Raw genomic sequence first — 23,246 nt, forward strand, 5'->3', positions numbered from 1 at the left:
TACATTGCCTTCCTTATTTCATTTAACTGTATTCTAATCAGGGCTTTATTTTCTTGTTTGATTTCTTTTAACCTACTTATAATCATTCTTTTGGGTTCTCTGTTTGGGACTCTACCTGACCCACTCTCACTAGATGTCATTATTGTAGGATTGGTAATTTGGGGGTCACTATGTTGTCTTTCTTTTATTAGCGTGCTGGGATTTATGCATGAGGTGTTACTTTTTTGCTTGGTTTATTTTTTATCAGCTTTATTCTTACAGTTGAAGTATTTGCAGTGTTCATGTGGGACTTGGATATGGTAGAGTTGAGTATGTAGTTCGGAAAATGGTTCCTCAATCCAGGAGTTCAGGGTAGCTGATGTAAACTCTGTCATTCCCTAAGTTAGGATATCACTGTGAGAGCAGCCACAGCTGCTTGATGTTACCATTATGCAAAAGTCAGTTAATCACATGGCCTTGTGATTCAACAACTCCTGGAGGATAAACACTGAAGGACAGAATGGGTGTGCTCAAATTTTAGTTAATAAGATTAGGAGTGGGAGCTGGGCATGGTGGTGCATGCACTCAGGAGGCAGAGGTAGGTGGATCTCTGTGAGTTCAAGGCCAGCCTAGTCTACACAGTGAGTTCCAGCCCAGCTGGGGCTACAGGGAGACCCTGTCTCAAAAAGACCAAAAAAAAAAAAAAAAAAGAAGAAGCTAGGTGGGTACAGACATTCCCCTCACAGCACCAGGTCTCTGTTTACTCATCACAATATATTCAAACCTTCTACACACTTTGGGGACCATTTACTAGACTTGTGGCCCTGGGGAAATGACACTTGCTTCTCTGAGCCTTAGCATCCTCCTCTTTTCCTCCTCTCAGTCAACAAGGATACCTACAATGATGTGCCAAGCTCCAGAGGTGAACACAGACACCAGCCTTCCCAACTGCTGTACAGTGGAACAGGAAATATTCACCTAGCAAAGAAATGTAGTGAAAATTAGCAAGGTGATGATTTATTGACCACCATGTGGCTGGTACTCAGAACATGCCACAGCTCTCATGATGATAATCCAAGACAGAGGACAAGGCCCTAACCTGTCTTTGGAACTTGTTTTTTATCTCAGGATCTTTCACTTGTGTTTATATTTCTGGCTCTTTCTTAAAACCCATTCTGTTTGGTTTTGGACAAACCTTTTTTTTTTTAGTTTTTACAAAAACTTTATTGAGAATTTCATATATGCATATAAGGCGTCTTGATCAAATCCATGCCCACTCCCTCCTCTCCGACATTCCCCCCTCTGAAGAGGTAACCCTAAAATCTTTTAAGGATTAGATACAAGCTCCCAAATACTTTTGACATTTTCGAACAGAGTATGTTGCTAACAGGCCCAAGGACATTTTGGCTTTTAGCCAAGAAACTGGCTACATTTCTTTGGGGTCTTTTTTACCCTAACTGCCTAGCTAATTCCTACCTCCTATTCTTATCACACCATCCTCTTGAAGGGGTTATCCAAATTGCCAATAGGGAATAGGGACACAGACCGCTCTGGCTTCTTCCATGATGAACAGGGATGCAGGGTCAGGCAATTGGAATACCCTTTCAGTGGGTCTATCTAAAAGACTCCCAAATTGCATAACTGTTGTCTCTAAGGGGAGAAGAAAGTCCTGGAATCATGAATAGGAGATGTGAAGGAGAAGTAAAGATAAGAGTAATTAGCATTACAAGTTCTAGATGGGGAACTAGAAAAAAGTCAGACTGGCAATTTTCAGATGTTCATATGAGAGTCCATTGGCGTTTCTTGACGAGAGCTTCCAAAAGCATCCCTCTATTGGGTTCTTCCTCGTTTTTCTTTTGTCTTCCAAGCCTGGACTAGTTGTCTGGGAAGAGTGGCTGGATACTCAGGTGAGGGTCCAGTGACCCTGCTTGGCACTCCTTTAATGAATGAGCACAACCGTCAACAAGCCCAATTGTGACTGTGTTTCGCGATCAGGCTCAGCCGAACCTTTTATGAATCCTCCTCCTCCATTCTCTCCCTTTTCTGGCTACTCCACAGCCCTTTCTCCCATCATCTCTATTTGAAGGCAGAGGGAGGATCTCCAGTTTTTATGGGGCAAACGTCATCCTTTTCCACTTCTCATTCTTTCAATCACTGTGTCAAACACTTGGTCCTGCAGATTCGTACTTTGCAGACTTCCTTCTGCATCATGCCCCGCCATCCCTGTTCTTACCTGGCCTTTTCACCTTAAGCTTCGGGTCTGGGTTTTTGCTTTTCTTGATAATCCGGATGTGTCATTTCCATTAGTTGGATGTATCTAGCTGTGTACATGTTTAAAACCATTGCATCCTTCAAGCTCACCAATAACCAGAGATCAAGGAAATGCTTGCCTTTGACAACTGAGCTGATTTATTTATTATGATTGTGGTTGGCTTTTCTTTTTGGTTGACAGTTAACTTTGAGATATGTAAAAATTTACAGTTTGTAGGCAATTCCAGCATATTTAAGGTTATGTCATTTTTGATTTGTAGGTGCAATCCATTGTCTGTAGTGAATTCACGATTATAAATGAGCACATGAAATTTGCTTTTCTAAGTGTGGGACTCCTGTTCGTGATGTTGCTCTTTCTCACCGGAATGTTGGTGTGCTTGCTCTGAAAAAAGGCAGTCAAAAAAATGAAGATCGAGTGTGCGTTTATACATGCGTGTGTACAGCAGTGCATGTGTGTGAGTGCAAGTGTGTGGAAATCAGAGGACAACCTAGGGTGGTGTTCCTCAGGAGCTATCCACCTTGATTTTTTTATGACAGGGTCTCTTACTGATCTAACACACCAGTTAGGCTAGGCTGGCTGACCAGAAAGCTCAGTGATCCACTGTCTCTGCCTCCCCAGCACTGAGATTGCAAGTGCATGCCACCATGCCTGGCTTTTTTTTTTTTTTTTTTTTTTTTTCCCCTGTGGGTTCTGGGAACTAAACTCATTTCCTTGTGTTTATAAGGCAAACACCTAATCAGCTGAGCCATCTTCCCAGCCTGTGGCCTAGTCTTTTAAAAGTTAGGACAATGCCAGCCTAATGTATTAGTTATTTTTAATGTGGATTATGTTCATTTTTTTAGTCAGTAAGAACCTAGTGAGCTTGGCATGCAAGACCTGTGCTCAGAACCAAGGACGGAGGAGAGGGCCTCAGGAAACTGACGCCCACCTGGCAGCCTGTTTTGCTCTCTGATCTACAAATAAAGATGCTCATTACATTTTTAAAGGGATATAAAAATAAAACAAAGATCAACAGAGACCTACATGTCACCCACAGAGTTTAAAGTATCCGATTCCTGGTTTTCTTTTGATATATGTGAGGGTGGAGGTGGCTCTCATAGCCCAGGCTGTCCATGTAGAGTTGAGGCTGGCCTTGAACTCCTGATCTTCCTGCCTCCACCTCCCAACTGCTGGGCTTACTAGTGTGTATCCCCATTCCTGGCTACCTTGCAGGGTCCTTACAGGAAAATCTTTGCATACCCAGGACTGTAGTATATGTGTTTCCAAACACATTTTAGTAGGAAAGACCAACCATGAGCAATAGGATAATTCCTTTCAGATACTGACTGTAAACAAGAAAGCAACAGGGTTTGTATGACCAAGTGAGGCTGGATCAGGGGTTGGAGTAAGAGTCCTTGAAAAGGTCATTTTGAGATTGAACAGTGAGCTGATTCAACAGTGAGCTGTACCCATGAAGTACAGGACTTGCTAAACCAGTGTCAACCCTAGTTTCACCTCCACATGCCTGCACCCTCCAGGCTAAGCTCGCTGTTGGCCGCTCAGCTTCTCAAGTGACCTCGTTTAGGTTACCTTTACGACAGTATCCCATGATGTTGTAGTTGTCTATTTGCTTTCATGCCACCCTTCCCCCCACCAACCTGGAAATAACTGGGGGCCAAGGACATATGGCCTGGTCGTCATATTTCTCTAGCACTGAGCTTCAAGGTTAAATAGTTTCATGGAATCTCCCACAACCCAGGGTAGTTAGATTCCATGAGCTCCTTTAATGGAGCAAACTGAATTCTATGTTGATGGTTTGTTTTAGTTTGTTTTGGGTTAAACATTCTTCTCATCCCATCTTTGTATGCTAAAGTTTTTTTTACCTTGAATTTCTATAGTTTTTACTACACAATGATACATACCCATTTACACATCTTATTAAAAGACACCATCCTCCATCTGGTTGATGAAGACTAGAAGTTATCCTTACCCTTCTTTTACAGTGTCCATCACATCAAGTCTTGCAACACCTCTACCTTCCAAACTCGTCCTGTTCCCCCAGTTTTACCAAGTCTAGCTGAAGAGAGCTCTACCCTTTACCTGGACAGCTACCACAATGCATTGTGTGCAGTGTTGATGCAGAAGTCAAACATCTCTTCAGACTGTTAGTTCTTCTGCTTAAATACTGCAGCTCAAACTTAAAAGCATACATATATACAGAAGAAAATATTTTTGCACTCACAGCCTGCATGGACGAGCTGCTGTCATTCAAGTTCATCTCTTTACTGTGCTGTACCTCCAGCCTAGAGGGTCTCCTGCCTTCCCATGTTCAGCTCTTTATTCCCTATTGTCTGCTGAATTATTGAAGGGAACTCTATGTTAATCTTGCTAACACTGCGAATACTTAAATTGCACAGTGACAAGTTAGCACAAGCACAGTGAGACCCCATCCCAGAGGCATCCCATTCCCAATGTTTGTTGTCAGGTTTGTGGTAGGTACCAGAAAATCATGGTAATGGGCAACTGACAGGCCTAACTAATGCCTGGGGGAAGGAAACTGATAGACTTATTGCCTTCTAATGATATTGTTTTTCCTTTTCTTTCTTTGTGATACAGAATATGAATTGGAAGTAAAGCGGGTGCAAGACATCCTTTCCGGAATAGAGAAACCACAGGTATGTCTTCTGGACCTCCAGTGCCAACAAGGCCTCCCTAGGCATTCCCAATGTGCTTTTCTTTCTCTATACCATCGGTAAGCAGAAGGACCCCTTCTCATAGCAAGTTATTGATAAACTATGAAGTACTACTTAGTTATTCATGATGCACAAAAATACAGAACATTGGGCTTCTGTGTAGTCAGCCGCTGAAGTGCTGCCTTTGTCTAGCTATTTGAAGTGCTGTTCAATGTTCTTTTAGACTTCCTGTATCGACAGAGAAGTTTTTGGTCTGGTAATTTCTTTTTACCTCTGTAAATTGAGTAATAATAAATTTTGAAAACCTCAGAAATTCAAGGTATTTTCCCAGGTAAATCCCCAACAATCTTTATATATTTATTAGCTGAAAAAAATAAGCTGAGAACATTGGGCACGATAAGGGAAAGATGGTGGAAGTCACGATGCTGTGTGGCTGGATTGGCCAGGTGTTTTCGAATTCATCTAAAAATTCAGAATGTTGATTCAGCCTTTTGTCTGCGATCAGAGAGCCAAAGTTTTTGGATTATTTTCTGGCTGAACCAGAAAACCTTGTTTCTCCATGTGTTGTGAAGACTGAGGCTTTTTAACAGCAGAGTCCAAACATGCCGCGGGGGACATTGTGGAGTGGGACTAAACCTCGGAGCATGGGTATGCTGGAAGCTGAGCTAATATGGCACTTGTGAAGGAGTAGGGCCTTGCTGGAGTTAGGGAGTTGGAACCTATGCTGAACAGGCACAGGCTGCCATTGGGGGTTCTCGGCAAAGGTGAGCTGCAGTTTCAGAATGATCCAACAGTTGACAGATGCTTGGAGCAAGAGGATGCACCCAGGGAGGAAAGTGTTAAGAATCTTTCTGACTGAGATCCTCATGAAGGGCTATAGGTGTCAGAATTAGGTGGTGGAATCAGATGTGACAAGGAGGGACCCAGTAGTAGGGCCATTCTGGGACTAGATTGATAAGATGTTACCCTCTACTAGAAATGGGTAGTTGTACTTTTAGCTTTGGTGCATACTCCTCTCTGTTATAAATTGAGGTGCCTCGATTTCCTCGTCTTTGAAAAAAAAAGTAATAGTAATAATAATAAACACAGAAAGCATCTGAGAAGTGAGTTATATACTTGTATTAGAATACTTAGAAGAGACTTTCAGTATGGTTTGTGGCACCTCATTAAGCAAGAGTAAAAGGTCACGCGATACTCAGATGAGAGGGAAGGGCATCAGGCCACCCTCCAGGAAAAGAATCCAAGCTGAAAGAAGTTGGGCCCATGCTGTAAAAAGCACAGTTCTTGCTTCTTTTCCCCTTCAGCTACATCTGGTTCCACCTCTAAATAAAACAATTTTTTCCCTTTGATATTTCTGCCAATGATTTCAGTGCAGAGGTGGCATCTAGAACAGGTAGATTTCAGTCATTTTCTGTAACTTTGGGCACCTCGAATTAAGTCATTGACTGTCCTCTAAAGGAGATCCAAATACTTGCTCAATCTCATTTCAATTTCATTAAGACTGTATGCTGACACACAAGGTATGTGCCCTGGAACTGTGGTGCATAGATGCCTCTAGGACTTGGCTGGCAAGGTTGCTGCTCTGCCAGAGGACTGCACTTAATGCTGTCTCTGATGCTTTGGGAACTGCACGTAGCCTCACCAGCGCGCATTCCTCTGTTGGTGGCTCTCCATACGGTACTGCCTTCCACATCCTGGAGAGCTGTTTGTTTGCAGGAAGTGAGTCCATGTAACCTGGAGCTGTGGTTTTTCTTGTTTCCATTAGTCAGTGTTTGAGTTGTAGAAACAATTGATTTGTCCAGTGCCAGAAGTGGGACCCAAGAAGACGTCCCTGTGAGAAGCAGTTCCTTGAAAGACAAACAGCCGTTCGTCTGGGAGCAGAGCTGAGGCTCCTAGCACTTCAGGAGCTGGGAAAGCAGATGTGTCTGGAAGCTGTAGATCTGAGTATCGGTTTTCTTTGACCTTTTCCTTTCTCATGTGTTTCCCTTTGCGTTGTTCCCCGGGGTGACTACTTAGAACTTGAAGCCAGTGTTTCCGTGGTATTCTGTAACGTACCCTTCCATCAAATTGACAGGCCTCCCACATAGCTAAATTCTGAAAATTAAAAAAAAAACAAAGGTAAAACTTTATAGAACAGAATTCCAACACTGGACAAGTGGGGCAAAGAGAAAACGTGGTTATAAGCTATCGTAGGTTCTAATTCAGACACAACACTCTCAAGTTAGAATCTGTATTTAACAAACACATAGGTTAAAAACTGATTTCTGATCAATATGTGACCATTTAGAGGTGGATATAAGTTCATGTATAAGCCCTCAAGGTACCTTAAAACAGTTTAGTTAGCTAATTCATTTTTTTTAATGTGTATGAGTGTATTGCCTGCATATGTGTAAGTGCACCTGTATCATGCAATGCTCACAGACGTCAGAAGAAGGCATCAGATCCCCTGGAACTGGAGTTACGGATGATTGTTAGCTGCCATGTGGGTGCTGGGAATCAAACCCGGGTCCTCTGCAAGAGCAGTCAGTGCTCTTAAACACTGAGCCATCTCTCCAGCCCCAAGTTTAGTTAGCTAATTCTTATATAGACTTACACTCGTTCCCTTTCCACAGACTGCTTTATATCACTGCCACCAAAATCAGATTTTTCTTTGCCCAGTAGTTTCAGAACTAAAAACACCACTTCTATCCCAGCTCAAAAGACACGGACTTCTCGTTGTGGCAGATGACCTGAACATGCACAGGTCAGTTCTGTGCTGAATGTGTAGGGACGAATGAGTGTCTATAGAGCCGTGGTGATCACTGCGTGGTCAGATGATCCGAACGTGCACAGGTCAGTTCTCTGCTGAATGTCTAGGGATGAATGAGTATCTGTAGAGCCGTGGTGATCACTGCGTGGTCAGATGATCCTAACGTGCACAGGTCAGTTCTCTGCTGAATGTCTAGGGATGAATGAGTATCTGTAGAGCCACAGTGATCACTGCATGATCAGATGACCCGAATGTGCACAGGTCCTGTGCTGAGTGTCTAGCGATGAATGAGTGTCTATAGAGCCGTGGTGATCACTGTATGATCAGATGACCCGAACGTGCACAGGTCAGTTCTGTGCTGAGTGTCTAGGGATGAATGAATGTCTATAGAGCCGAGGTGATCACTGCATGGTCAGATGATCCAAACATGCACAGATCAGTTCTGTGCTGAATGTCTAGGGGTGAATGAGTATAGAGCCATGGTGATTACTACAGTGGTCACATGAGCAGCATCCTGGATCACTTCAGTGGTTGATACCTATGAGAACATTTGGGCACAGGGAGAGAGGTTGCACTGTAAAATTCATGTACAAGTGCCATCATTCTGAGATAGGGCTGAACACAGTTCTGAATCCTACTGTAAGGCGTTACCTCCTGCGGCTGGAGAGCTGGCTCAGTGGTTAAGAGCACTGGCTGTTCTTGCAGAGGACCCAGATTTGAATCCTAGAACCCAACCATCTGCAACTCCAGTTCCAAGGGATCCAACACCCTCTTCTGTCCTCTGTGGGCACTGCATGACACAGGTGCACCTACATGCATTTATGCGTGCAAACACACTCATACACATAAAATAAAAATAAATAAATAAATAAATTTTTTGAAGTATCACTTCCTGAGGCACATGGAGTAAATACACCTGAGGACAAGGACTCACCCCTTGGAGACATTGTCTTCAAAGACACCCTGTAGCTTCCCAGGATCCAAGTCCTAAAGGAGCCTAATACTCTTTCCTTCAGGATGCCTGTGGCTAAAGAAGGGTGAGGCCAACCTCATCCACAGGAGGGCACAGAGGCACAAATGGAGGGTGTACTGACTGGTCTTCATATGGGACCACTGCTTAGCTGGAGGGAGGACTCACAGGAACCCCTGTCTTTGGAACATAGTGCTGAGTTCCCAGAGTCTCTTTGTGTGTGTGTGTATGTGTGTGTGTGTGTGTGTGTGTGTGTGTGTCGGCAGGCTGCACTTCCACAAGTGCCTGTGCTTTCACAAGGCTCAGAGTCTAGGGAAAGACACAAGTTTTAGCTGGTGCTCCTAGTTGCATCTCTACTTGTTTAAATAATAACTAAATCTTCATGGAAAAAAAGGTGTATTTGTAATAGCTGCTGAAAAGGAAAGGCTTGAAGGGATATGAATTTATAGATGTGTGCATGGAATCTAAGCTCTAGTGTCTAACTGGGCTATTTTGAGATGTGCTATTTCACTCCACCATTCATAGAATTGGTGTCACTATGGGCTTGGTTCTTGGAATGGTGCACGGCAGCCATTTTTCACCTCAGCACATGTCTCCCAGGGTGCAGGCAGCCTCCTTTTTTCAATATAAGCTGAACTCTTGATGGTAAAACAGCACCTTTGAAGTTAAAAATCGAATGTAGTACCCAGTAGCTCAGGAGTGCTCATGTCTGTATGTGAAGGAATTCGGCCTGGTGTACAAAGGGGGCTGTCTAGTCAAAGAAGCAAACCCTGGAAGGACAGTTCAGAGGCTGTTCCTGGTGCTCTGGGTGTCTCTCTGCTCAGGACCAGCTCTGACACTTCTTGTGTTAGTTACTTGTCTCATCACTGTGACAAAACTCTGAGAGGAAAGGTTTATTTTTGCTCAGTTTGAAGGGATACAGGACACAGTCCATCCTGGGAGGGACATCATGATGGCAGAAGTGGGAGGAGCTGGTAGGGTTTTTTGTTTTGTTTTGTTTTTTTTGGTCTTTTTGAGACAGGGTATCCCTGTGGCCCCAGCTGGCCGAGAACTTACTGTGTAGACCAGGCTGGCCTCAAACTCACAGAGATCCAGAGATACGCCTGCCTCTGCCTCCCAAGTGCTGGAATTAAAGCCGTGTATCACCACACCAGGCTCATTTTCTTCTTTTTATACAGCCTGGGACTCCAGCCTCTGGAACAGGGCCTTCTTACCTCAATTAAACTAATCTAGAAAGTTCTTCACAGATATGCCCAGGGGCTGGTCTCTTAGGTAATTCTAGATCCAGTGAAGTTGACAATCGATGATAACCATCTCACGCCCAGGCTCTAAGAGGCTTTAGAGCATGTCCTCTGTCAAATCCCAAGACTTCTGAATAAACAGGCAGCATTTGACCTGGGTTTAAAAGAAATGTGTTAAGCCAAGGCAGTGGAAAAGACCAAAGCTAAGTTAAAAGGGCAAGAGGGAGCCTGTGGGCTTGGGGCTGGTCAGTTGGCAGGTCAGAGTGCAGCCCATTAGGTGGGGCAGTTGAGTGGACCACACGGCAGGAGGGCTGGAGTCTACTGACCAGCTGGAAGGCTGGAGTTTGGTTCTCTAATGACCTTTCGTGGTATTTAACAAGATCGTTCTTGTTGATCCATTACTCACTGTGCTGTCTGTATCCGAAACTCAGAGAACTCTATTCCCTCTGTCTCAATTATTATTCAACATTTACTAAGCTGCCATTGCTCACGGTAGAATATGGCTTGGGTTGTGTCCTTAGGGAATCCCACAGCTAGACAGAGGCTACAGGTATGATGAACAGTGGCAGTAATTCCCTCAAGGTCTATGAAGCACAGAGGAGTAATGGTCTCAGAGGCTTCTCGTCTACTTGGTGGTAGTGAGGTCCAGCAGGGTCTTGAAGGATGAATAGGTAGGTGTCTGACTAAATGTATCATGGTACTGTATCTGTGTAGAGCAGAAATTGTATGACGATATCTGCTAGAATTGGAGTCAGTGACAGACTTTAGAAAGACACTCAACATTTACCCATTATTTGTACATGTAAATAATTTTGCCTATGTAGATTTTTTAATATTCTGTATAGATCAGATAGTGGATAAAATAGGAGAAAAAGATAGGGATTCAGTAGATACATATTTCCACCTCCAACTGAAATACCAGTTCCAAAGTCTGTGAATACTAAGCTTTAGTATTTGTATTGAGTCATATTTGTTCAATGGTTTTTAAGGAGTTATCCAGACCAATATCGAGGTTGCAATAAATAGTCTTTAGAAAATTAAAATACGAAAGCTCTGTTGTTAGATTTCTGTTAAAGAATTAAACCTTGTGCATCAGGTTGGGTTTCTCCAGAAACAGAATCTCAGACACTTGAGTGCAGAGAGTTATTTGGGAGGTGACTCAGCTTCAGATAGAAGGGCAGCTGAGACCAGACAGGGAGGGGTGCCAAGGCTGGACCTGTTAAAGGCAAGCAGATTCCTCCTGAGGGCAGCAGGCGGCACCCCTGAGTACCCAAGGAGATCACGTAACTAGAGCCTGTGAGAAGCAGGGCCTCTGAAGGCCCAGAGCCCTTTGCTCAAGTGAAGCCTTAAGCAGAAGCTAGACTCACAGGGTAAAGACAACATGAAGAGGTGAAGCCTCCAGCTTTCCTACCCATTGGACTCTCCTGGGCATCCGCAGGACCTCAGAGTCTTGGTGGGAATCATGTTAGCTTCAGGGGATAATTCAACACCCAGCAAGGCTTGATGGCAACTAGAAAATACCTGTGGCTGTGGGTTACCCCCAGCCCCCATAATTCCTATCATGAAGGTTCCTGTGACCTCAAATTCAGCTTTTTACCTGAAATTCTCTGGTGTGAACAGTGACTTTACTTTCTGGAGGAATGAGTGGACTTGAGGAGTCTTTGCATTGAGGACAAAGCTACGGGAGCACCTCTGCACAGGAAGACCAACAAGAAAGCCCCAGATAGAACATCTTTTTTAGAGTTAGAGCTGCTTTGGAATAACAGTGATTTTTATGTCACTGCTAATGATAACAAAGGCATACTCAGTGGAAGCTGTGTCTGACCCATGTGAAATGCATTTGGACACTTCTAACCCATGTTTTTTTTCTTCAGGTGTCTAATATCCAGGCAAGAGCAGTTGTATTGTCCTGGGCGCCCCCTGTTGGACTGTCATGTGGACCCCACAGTGGTCTTTCCTTCCCCTACAGCTATGAGGTTGCCTTATCTGACAAAGGACGAGATGGAAAATACAAGATAATTTACAGGTAGCATGTTTTTCCGTGTGTTTTTCTTTGCTACTAAACTGTGTCTTTAGAGTCATTAAAGAAGAGGCATAAAAGGAAAAATTCAAACTTTGAAGATTTTGTTTTAAGTAATTAATTTTAAACGTTAGTAATCATGGGGCCAAGGCTATAGCTCAACTGTAGAATACTTGCCTTAGTATGCATGAGGCCCTGGGTTCAACCCCTAGCACTAGAGGAAAGTGTAGAAATTATGTCAGGAACTAATTGTCCAAGTAATTATTAATAAAAAATGAGCAATATAGGGCTATTTGGTGAAACAGATTTCTTGGTTATATATATGTTGGTTGTCAGCATAGTAATAAAAAAATACCAAGGTCTGTCAGGATAAGAACTGACTGTGATGTTTTGTTGTTACATATATAAGCAATCATAAGATCAGTTACTTTAGGCCCAGTCCTTTTTCTACTCCAGTTTTTGAGAGCTTCTACAATGTTTTTGCTTCCATTTTTACCCTACTTCTTACCATTCAGCCTGTACTAAAAATTAAAACATTTCAGTCTGAGGATTTCTTAAATGGTCACAGAAGGGGAGGGTATTTTATGGAGTCCCACATATCAGCTCATCCAGTGATTTATAGCTGTTTCCTCAATGTGGTAAAAATGTCAGGGTCAAGTCCCTTCTCCTTTGTGCAGCTCATGTTTGCAGAGCAGGAAACCAGAAAGTTGAGTTTATTTGGACGACATGTGGGACCTCCCTGTGCGTGGCCTGGAAGGACTGCCCGCATTAGGGTAACGTACTCACACAAACCCCGCTTGCCTCAGCGGTGATGTTCGTTCCTAATCTGTTCCCCATCTCATCAGGGCCACACCGGGCTGAGCTTCCCAGGCTCCCTTTCCTGATGTGTTTCCTTGTGGACCACAAAGAGAGAGAAGGAAGGAGCTGCTGTACTGACTCCTCTTGCCTCCCGGCTGCTCTGTGGTCTCTTCCTTGACTCTTGCAGCATCCCCGGCCTTGCAGCGTCCACTGTGACCTTGCTGGCACCAGGCCTCCTCACTGCAGAAACACCAGAGGCCCTTGCAGGGCACGCCTAAGATTGCCTTCTGCATTGGAATAAAACCTGCGCCAGTGCTCTGGATCATAATCATTTGATTCTATTCCCAAAAAATAGAATCAGAAGTGCACAGAGCTTCTACTTCCCCCAAGAAACACACACACACACACACACACAAAAAAAAAAAAAAAAAAAAACAAAAAAAAAAAAAAAAAAAAAAAAAAAAAAAAAAAAAACCTCCCAAAAAACACAAAAACCATATACACAGATAACATAAGAAAACACCCACCCACAAAAAAAAAAAAAAAAAAAAAAAAAAAACCATATATTTTATATAGCTGGGACTACAGGTGTGCACAGCCACTCCCAGGAAGGTAGATCCTGTTCATTCAAGTTAAACACTGGTGACAGGAACTAGAGTGCCCAGTGCCCCAAGGAGCCGGAGGCCACACAAGTGGAAAAAGTCTGCTTCTTAATGTTGGAGATGAGAGTTCCTGTTTCTACTGGAAGGAAGCACATGCCACTCAACTCTAGTTACTGCCTAGACTTGCTGATTCTTTGGGTTTTTTCCCTCAAGAGATGTCCAAGCTGTCTCCTCATGTCAGCCCAGCTTAGCACATACAAAATATTTTAAAGTGCAACCCAGGTCAAGCTACAGAGCTGTAGGCAAGGTATAGACATAGCTTCCAGTTTGAAACATACAACTTTATTTGGGAGAATCTCAGTCATATTAAACATTGCATGTAGAGACAAAGGTGTACAGGTGTATTCTGTTCATATTTTCCTGCTGTTTTTTGCCCTGGTACCTTGCTAACCATGGCTTTTTCTCTCCTGTCTGCATTTCCCCCCAAAGTTTTATGTCTCAGTTCTTTAGCATTAAATATTTCAGTATAAATCTCCCCACCATCTACCACACTGTAGGTGTCAGCTTCGTAAACTTACTCTGCCACAGCCCTTTCATCTACTCCATCCCCTGGTTCCAGCTCATCAGCTCATCTGAAGAGTCTCTTATTTTGAAGGCAGTGATCTCTTATTTTGAAAACTGTGATAACATTTTTATTCCTGTCGGGATAGGGTCAGATAGTACCTTTGGTTGTCTTGTCTCATTTACCTTCTTTAACTTGGCATTTGACAGTTTTCAAGAGTAAAAATTAAATTATGGAGACACACACCCTTCTTGATTTTTTTTTTTTTAAGATGCAGTCTTGCTATTTGCCATGTAGCCCTCTTGCCTTGTCCTTGAACTCAAGCTTGTCCTGCTTCAGCTTCCTGAATACTAGATTGAGGCCTGTGCTACCATACCTCAACTTCCTGCCACAGTTAAACAGAGCACAGCTTATTTTGTGTGGGTTGTTTCTTCATTATTTTAATTAAGGTTCAGTTTCCCCTTTGGCTTATAGAAGCAGTTTTACTTTATGTCAGAGGGCTATTTCTTGGGGGCTCTGGGGTGAACTACAAATTCATCAGAAGAGTCCTGTGCTAAGGTAGTTGGGGGTCCCTGCCAGAGTAAGTACAAGAGACTCATTTGCTGGAGGGATGGTGTATTTGTTTACAGATCGTCCCCATTTACATATTTTTTTACTTTGTCTTATTTTAAGAACCAATAAGACATAGTATTTTTTTCCTCAAATTCCCAGATCTGAGATGGCACCATATAAAGGACTTCAACTTTCAATTCTAAATGACCCCACCCAATAAGAAGGTTTCATTCTGGGTTTTGATGGACTCAGAAGTGATAGTACTTGAGTTATTATTGGCATGTGATTGTGAGACCTGAATCCCAAGCCCATTTTGCCTTTGGGATAGTATTGTGAAGTAATAAATGAATTTTCTTTGCAGCGGAGAAGAATTGGAATGTAACCTGAAAGATCTCAGACCAGCCACTGATTACCATGTGAGGTAAGTTGGGACACGACCACAGAACTGTGCTGGACAGCCCAGGCACCTCCATACCAGAACCTGGTAGTGGATGGCCCTTGCCTGGTAGAGGTGTGGGCCCAGAGCCCACGGCATCTGTTCAGAGTCCATACTACAGAGCAGCTGCGAAGACTCAGGGTCGCTTCTGGGGCAGAACAGTAGGAGGTGCCCTGAACAGAATTTTAAGCATTAAAATTAGTTTTTAGAGCTGGGGAGATGGCTCAGACATTCAAGTGTTTGTTGTGCAAGCATGAAGACCTAAATTCAATCCCTAGCACCAACATAAACAGCATGGGGGCAGGTGCCCGTAATCCCAAAGCTAGAGAGGCAGGGAAGGATGATCCCTGGAACCTGCTAACCAGCCGATCTAGTTAGGTCAGCACAACAGGCTCAGTGAGAGACTTTGTCTCAAAACAAAAGGTAGAACGCTGGGCGTGGTGACACATGCCTTTAATCCCAGCACTTGGGAGGTTGAGACAGGCAGATCTCTGTGAGATAAGGCCAGCCTGATCTACATAGTGAGTACCAGACCAGCTTGGGCTACAGGAGACCCTGTCAAAAATAAATAGGTAGAAAATAAAGATACCAGATGTCAGTAGATGTTAATATCTAGCCTCCATATGAACATGTACACACATAAAACAGTAACAATAATTTTTATTGCATGTTGTAGATTAACATATATTTTCTTATAATAAGTGTATTTTTTTTTAACCGTAGATACATCAGTTGCTTGTTATAAGACTACGTATAAGCTGTTGTGTTCAGACCAAATGTCAGGAGAAGCCCTTCTCGTGTTAGACAAACAGTTTGGGATCTCAAAAACCAATAGATTTTGAAATATGTAAACAATGCAGACATCAAATGATCTCTGACAGGAGCAAACCCAATTTGAGCAAGCAGCCACCCATGTGGCATGGCGTGTAGTCTGAAACCGCCACTGAGATTGACATGGAGCCCTACTGTGACTCCTGGAAGGCAGGGCGTAAGGAGAAGCCCAGCCAACCAGGCCTGGAAGAGCAAAGGACGATGGGAGTTTACAGCACCCTGTCATTACTGAGTGGCAAGTTTCTGAATGTGGTCCATAACATTTTTATTTTCAATTTTATTTCATTTTAAATTCACCAGAAAATCTAACTGTATCTAATACAGTGCACAGTGGATTCTCCTTCCTCAGTTTTGGTGGGTGTACCTGATCGTGCCTTTAAATTACAACATCAAGTACCCTTGTATCTTTCCAGAGGTTAATCCATACCATAGATTTCTTTGTAGAAGCAGACTAGCCAAGTAGGAGGCTGGAGTTGTCGCTTAGATCAGCCATAGATCAGCTACTTCAACTTGAACTTCGGTTGAAGTGATATTCCACAGTTTTTTCATTAAGGGAAGTAATGGGCAGCAGGACAGCTCAGCGGGTGAAGAAAGGCACTTCCCTTCAAGCCTGATGACCTGAGTTCTGTCACTGGAACCCACATGCTAGAAGGAGAAAACTGACTCCATGGATGGTTGTCATCAAACCTGTGTATACACACACACACTAATGAATAGATAAATAAGTAATAAGTATTACAGCAATGTTTTAAACCAGGCGTGGTGCTGCACACCTTTAATCAATGCTCAGGAGGCAGAGGCAGGTGGATCTCTGTGATATTGAGGCCATCTCCTCCATAGGGAATCCAGGTCAGCTGGGACTACAGGGAGACTGTCTCAACAAACCACCCCCACAAAGGGCAATTTTTTTTTTTTTTTGAACAGAAGGGGCTGGAGAGATGGCTCTTGCAGATGAACCTCGGGTTTCCCAGCACCCACTTAGTGACTAACAACCTTCTAACAACCTTCTGTAACTTACAGTTCCAGGGCATCCAGCGCCCTCTTCTGACCTCCTTGGGCATTGCACATACAGGTAAACTTACATATATGCACACAGAGCACTCATGCACATAAAAATAAGTAAATAAATAAATCAGAAAGAGAAGTAAGCATAAGACTGAGCAGGTCATCCCAGCAGCTGAGGGTAGAGTCAGGAAGATCAGGAGTTCAAGGTCATCCTTGGCTGCATAACCAGACTAAGCTTACACAGGAGAGCCCATCCCAAATGGAAAAAAAAGAAAGCGGAAATGAGTTGTGGTTGCAATGTCCTTATTAGCAGGACATGTGCTTTAAACGTAGTTGCTTTATGTCATCGTAAAGTGAACATCTGTTTAGTTGTTAGATTGTTCGGATGGGCTCTGCAACCACCTTTTCCTGTTTAAACCAGAACCTTGGGGTTCTGAGTCATTTAGCTTCCACCCAGATATTTTGAACTTCACACAATTTGTATACACAAACAGATGCTTATAATTTGTAAAGCCAAGATGATAACAGAAATTATTTGACCATTCTTCAAAATGGTCAGTTGAACAGTAAACCAGAAAAACTAGAATTCCGAAGGGGCCTGAGATGTGGTGTTTTCATCGTTAGCATGTGTTTCCTTTTTCCTCAGTGTTTTAACAGTTTATTGTTACTGTTTTACTAAAGGTTGGTTTTATTGATTTCCTGTTCATTCATGAGCTTACAATATCCTTTTCAAGAAACTTGAATGTCATGATGAGCCTGTCTTTTATCTTGCCATCCTGTCTCTTGGGTCTCTTGGTACAGAGGAAATTGAGAGCATTTGATCACCAGATCATTTTATTACCATGTCCTACAAACGTCTTGAACTTCGGGGCAGATAAAAGGAATAGTTAACAGAGTCCCCAAGTGAATAGGAATGTGAGGTGGTTACCAGGCAGGCACCTTGGATCCGGATTTCCTTCTGACCACATTTGGGGCTGTGCATGTGTGACATGTGGCACACACATAACAGGACACATGTATCGCCTAAGACATCACTGAATGGAGTTTAGTCTTAACTCTCTACTGCTTTGAGAAATAGAAAAGTCTCCCTCTATATGGCAATAGTCTCTTTTTATATTTCTAAAATTATCTCTGGCCTTATGAAAGTGTGTATAGTCCAATTTCCCTCCATTCACTATACTTATCCATGGTCCATAGGGATAATTCTCTTTCTTTTTGCGCTTTTTCTTTTTTCTGTGTTAGAAAAGAACCCTTACACTTCCAGTTCTTAAGTGCAGCTTCCTGTGGGATGCATGGGCAAGGCTTGAAGTGGACTGAGTGGCCCTGTCCCTTGCTGAAAGCATGTGTGCTCAGACAAGCCATTGAAACGTCTTTAGCATGATTTTCTCATGTAAAGTGAGGCTAAGTGGCACTAGAGCAGCTGGACTGCATGCAAATCTATCACAAACCTATAAACTATTGTGTAAAATTTTTTTTGTTGTTTTTTGAAGATTCTTGCAGGTTTTACACATTCTGAAAATGAAGTGGAATTTATGCCGCAAGTTCTCTGAACTTGTGCTGGCTTGACCATATCACTCTTTCACTGACTTAAAGATATATCATAGTTGGCACTGATGAAAAGGAACAAAATCTCTTTTTTATGATTTAGTGAACATCCTCAGAGTCTTAATTTCAAGAATGTAGAGTTTATGGCAAATTTAATACTCACCTGTAAGGCCTCATGAGGCTATGTGGGAAAAGTTTTCATAACAGCAACTGCAGAAGAATCTCATTGCCGAACAGCTGCAAAATGAGCAGTTATGCCTCTGCCATCTTTATCTGCTCATGCATCGTAATTTAGAAAGTGTCATGCAAGTCTGTAGAGCTAAGAGGACAACTGAGATATTTATTTTAATTTTTAATTTTTTTAACTTTTATGTATATGAGTGGATGTAAGTGTACCCATGTCGTGCAGTGCCCACAGAGGTCACAAGAGGGCGTTGGATCCTCTAGAACAGGAGTTATACTCAGTTGTTAGCCACCATGTGGGTGCTGGGATTCAAACCCAGGTCTTCTGCAAGAATAGCCAGTGATCTTAACTGCAGAGCCATCTCTCCAGGCCCCCTTTTTAAAAAAATATTTGTATTCTATGTGTATCAGTGTTTTGCCTGAGTTATTTAAGTACACCACATGTATGTAATGCCCTCTGAAGCCCAGAAGAGGGTGTCAGATCCCCCCTGGAATTGGAGATGTAGATGGTTGTTAGCTGCCTTGTGGATGCTGGAAACTGAACCTGGGTCCTCTGCAAGAGCAGCCAGTGTTCCTAAACTCTGAGCCATTTCTCCAGCCTCCTGAGATATTTCTTTCAACAGCACAAAATAGGCTACATTTTTCCTTCCAGTTCTCACTATTTTTGTTTGTTTCTTTTTTGGAGACAGGGTCTCTCATGACCCAGGATGGCCTTGAACTCACTATGTAGCCATGGATGATCTTGAACTTCTTGCCTCTACCACTCAAGTGCTGGGATTACAAGCTTGTACCACCTTACCCAGTTAATGTGGTGCTGGAGCCCAAACCCAGGGCTTCCTGTCTGCTAGACCAACACTGCTTACTAAGCCCCATGCCAGCACTCCTTCCAAGTCTTGTATTGCTCATTTGGATTGAGACCCATAGAGGGGTGCATCGATGTTATTACTATGTGCTGCCATCACCTGGGCTTCAGCTCCTTTATCCCTTGTTACTCTGTTTCCAGTTGCTAATTTTTTAATGAGCAAAATAACAGGCTTCGTTATGGCGTTTTCCCTCGTGTAGACCATTCCCCATCACCATCACCCTCCCTCTCACTGGCCTCTTTCCCTGCCTCAGACACCCCCCCCCCTTCCCGGCTTCTTTGGATTTTTCTGCTCTGGTGGTCTCCTGTTCGCAGATTGCCTGTTAACCTTCACATTATGCCTTTTCTCACTTTTGGCCTCTCCCCCATTGTGTTAGTGTGTGAGAGACAACAGGCCTGTGTGTGAAGTGTGGAGTCCTGGCCTACAGCTGTTTAGTGCTGAGCCTTAGTCACCTGACCAAGAACAGTTCTTGACTTCCCTGACCTCTACTCTGGGATTTGCTGAGACCAGGGCCACCCTTTAGGCGGTGCTGTAAGTCACATGCCTGTGACTGTTTTGTTGGCACGTCACTTGCTATCTGAGCCCAGTGCCACATGAAAACTGCAGCACAAGTCATTTCAGGTTTTAAAAATGTTTCCATCCCATTACTTTTTTCTGGAAATGTTTACATGGTATTATTCCATGTCTATTCAGCCTCTACTAATATCATCATTATTGTGTTGAGGAATATAAGATCCTTCTCTAATGATCTATTGATTTGCAAAATTTTAAGGCTTGGCTTAGATTTGTGTTAGATTTATCATTTTTCATTTATTTTTATTATTTTACTATTTTATTTGTATGTGTATGAATGTGTTGCCTGCATGTATATAAGTGCACCTGTGTTGTGCAGTGCGAAAGAGGTCAGAAGAAGGTGTTGGATCCCCTGGAACTGGAGTTAGGGACAGTTGTTAGCTGCCATGTGGGTGCTGGGAATTGAATCCAGGTTCTCTCTGAGAGCAGACAGTGCTCTTAACTGCTGAGCCATCTCTCCCACCCCCTAGAATTATCATTTTTTTATTAGTTGCCTAGTTCTTACACAGATTTTTTTCCCTTTTTTGACTCGATGTCTGTGAAGTGTTTAAAAAGAATTCATAATTATCAGTATAATTAGTACTTCCATTATGTTATGTATTATGTAAAATCATTAAGATAGAAATCCAGTGTGATTGTAGGGTGTAGTGATGGAGAGTAGGAAAGAAAGATTGAGATTATGTTAAAAAGGGAGAAAGAGAATTATATCCAAAGTAAGGAGATGGCTCAGATAACAGAGACTTGAGTTTGATGCCCAGAATCTACATAAAAAAGCCAGCCTCTATAACACGTGCTTGTAATCCCAGCACTGGGAAGGCAGAGACAGATGGATCCCTGGAGCTTGCTGGCCAGCCAGCCAGACCTAAGGTGTGAAATCCAGAGTGATGACAGACTGCCTCTCAAAGAATAAGGAGGGAAGCATTCCTGAGGAGTGACGGAGCCTCAGGTTGTCCTCTGACTTCACACACATGCTTCTTTCTCTCTCTCTCTCTCTCTCTCTCTCTCACATACACACACACACACACATACACACACGCACACAAACTTTAAAGGAAAGAAAAATATCACATAAATGTTTTCATACTTATGTATTTTGTAGGTTTACATACCTATAACTATTCATGTATACACAAATAAGTATTTATATGTCTACAAATGTGCTTTCCAGGCACTTCTCAGAAAAGCATATTCCTTTTAGTTGTCAGTTTTATAGTTAGCCATGGTACTGAAATAACCTTTGCTGTGGGAATCCAGAACTTAGGCTCGGCGCTGTCTCTTAATTGGCTCCTGTCTGCACGTGCATCTCTCTCTTCTCTCACTTGAAGCCTGTCCTTGAATCTATAGTAAAACATTTTTTAAACAAGCTCCAACTTTGCTTCAAAAACAAAAGAACTAATACTTTTGTCAGTAACAGCCTCGCGAGGAATTTGAGGGAATGGATAGAGAGTTCATGACAAAAATTGGGGCACTTTTCCAGTCACCAGCATGAGCAATTTGTCAAAGAAGCTTGCCCAGAAGTGACATCATAAAATGACATTTCCCAGAAAAATACGTGCTGAAATATTTCCAGAAATCTGCTTGACTAGCACCATGCACGTTATGAAATAGGTGTTGCCGACTGGAGGCTCTGGCTCTGGGGTACCTCAGGAGTGTGGGAAGAAGCTGCAGGCAGATTTCTGAAGTTCTTGGAGCACCTAGCATTTAGATGGTATTGACGAGGAAGAAACACAGTTGCCAGAAAATTATTTTGTTTTCTTGGGGTAGATACAACAGAATATTCAACTGTTTAACCCAAGAAAATAATCCCACTCTATAGATTTTCCAATTACAGGATGGTATTAGGGAAAATCCATCACCCTCAAATGGAAGAAAAGTTACACTTTATGTATTCACTTTGAAGAGAGGGCATACATGTGGAAGTCAGAGAAACCTAGGACATCAGGGTTGGCAGCAAGTACTTCGAACACTGAACTGCTCACCAGCCCCTGGAGAATTTAAAGTATACCATCATTTCCAGAGATTGCACCTTTTGTAAAGGGGAGGGGGGAGTCAGGGGTAAGAATGTAGCAACTTACGGTCAGTTACAATTAGTTGTTACTTATTTACCAAACCATTCTGATTGAAAGGCAATATGATTAGATACTGTATCAAATCTTACTGTCTCCAGCCCCTTTCTGTTACTCTATAGAAGTGGACCTAGCTTTCCTTGCTGACAAACGTGTGTATGAAAAGCATTGAACTCACTTAAATTAATAAGAACTTCCCTTTTTGGAGAAGGGTTTGCTGGCGATTAAACCCTAGGTCGCAGGTATGCTCAGCACATGTTCTATCACCAAGTTGCACACCCAGCAAACTAACACTCTTCCCAATTAAAGACGAGCAGAGTAACTCGGTGTGGCCTTGTAAGAGCCTCAGACTTTGACCCTGCCCTTCCAGTCTCCAACTTTTGCCCCCATGTCATCACCCTGCTTGGCCACTAGACTTCCCTAACACTCATGTTTCGTAGCATAGGAGGTGTGGATTTCTGATCCCAAGAATTCTGTTTAAAAAGGAGTAAAAAGAACTGGGGAGACAGCTTGGTTGGTAAAGTGCTTGCTGTACAAGAGTGAGGACCTAAGTTTGAACCCAGAACCTACATAAAAAGCAGGGTATAGTGATATGTGCTTGGAATCCCAGCCCCAGGGAGACAGAGACAGGAGGCTCCCTGGGGCTCCTGGCCAGCCAGCCTAGCCTACTTGTGGAGCTCCAGGCCAATAAGAGACCCTGTCTCAAAAAAGAAGACAGATGTTGTAATGACACTAGAGGTTCATCTGTAGCACACGTCACGCATGCACGCACACACACGTACACACACGTGCACACACACACACACACACACACACACACAGAGCCGAACCAGGTTTCCCTCTCCCCAGACACTAACAGTGGTCCTCCTCGCAGCACCTTGCAGGCTGTTTCTCTGTTCTACAGCCTGGATGAAGTTGGGGTAACTTTTTTTTAATATTTTTAAAAATTTATTTATTTTTACACCCACTTCCCAGATAGCACCCTCCCATAGCTTCCCTCCCCCAGCTAGAGCCCTTATACGCTGATATCCCTGTTACTGTCTGATGTGTTGTTGGCATCCCCAGACATTCCCCACTACTTGCCCTTCTGGTGAATCTGGTCTAGTCAGCCTATCTAGAGATCTTTGTTTTAGGAGGGTCAACTGTTCCTCATCTAGTGGTAATCAGTTGTCAATATTCCTTTGGATAAGATTGGGGTCTGCTGTTCATTTTCCCAGTTCTATGCTGGGTTACTATCTGGGAATCCCTTTGGCTACCCTGGCCAACAACTCAAAAGAGGGTATTGCCTGTCTGGCAGTGCATAGCTCTGCATTTGTGGGGAAGTGCC

General features: G+C 43.1%; 1 protein-coding gene across 2 annotated transcripts in view; it reads left to right on the plus strand.

Moving 5' to 3' along the window:
* Positions 1-23,246, plus strand: part of Fndc3b (fibronectin type III domain containing 3B) — a 342,813-nt gene that overhangs the window by 224,665 nt on the left and 94,902 nt on the right. For both annotated transcript variants that reach the window (XM_029567042.1, XM_029567043.1), the window contains 3 exons: positions 4,847-4,905; positions 11,758-11,909; positions 14,779-14,838. In XM_029567042.1, coding sequence (XP_029422902.1) covers positions 4,847-4,905; positions 11,758-11,909; positions 14,779-14,838 — 271 coding nt within the window. The remainder of the gene's footprint in view (positions 1-4,846; positions 4,906-11,757; positions 11,910-14,778; positions 14,839-23,246) is intronic.

The sequence above is a fragment of the Nannospalax galili genome, unplaced genomic scaffold (genome assembly GCF_000622305.1).
Source record: "Nannospalax galili isolate Female #2095 unplaced genomic scaffold, S.galili_v1.0 scaffold1021, whole genome shotgun sequence".
In the NCBI taxonomy this organism is placed as follows: domain Eukaryota; kingdom Metazoa; phylum Chordata; class Mammalia; order Rodentia; family Spalacidae; genus Nannospalax; species Nannospalax galili.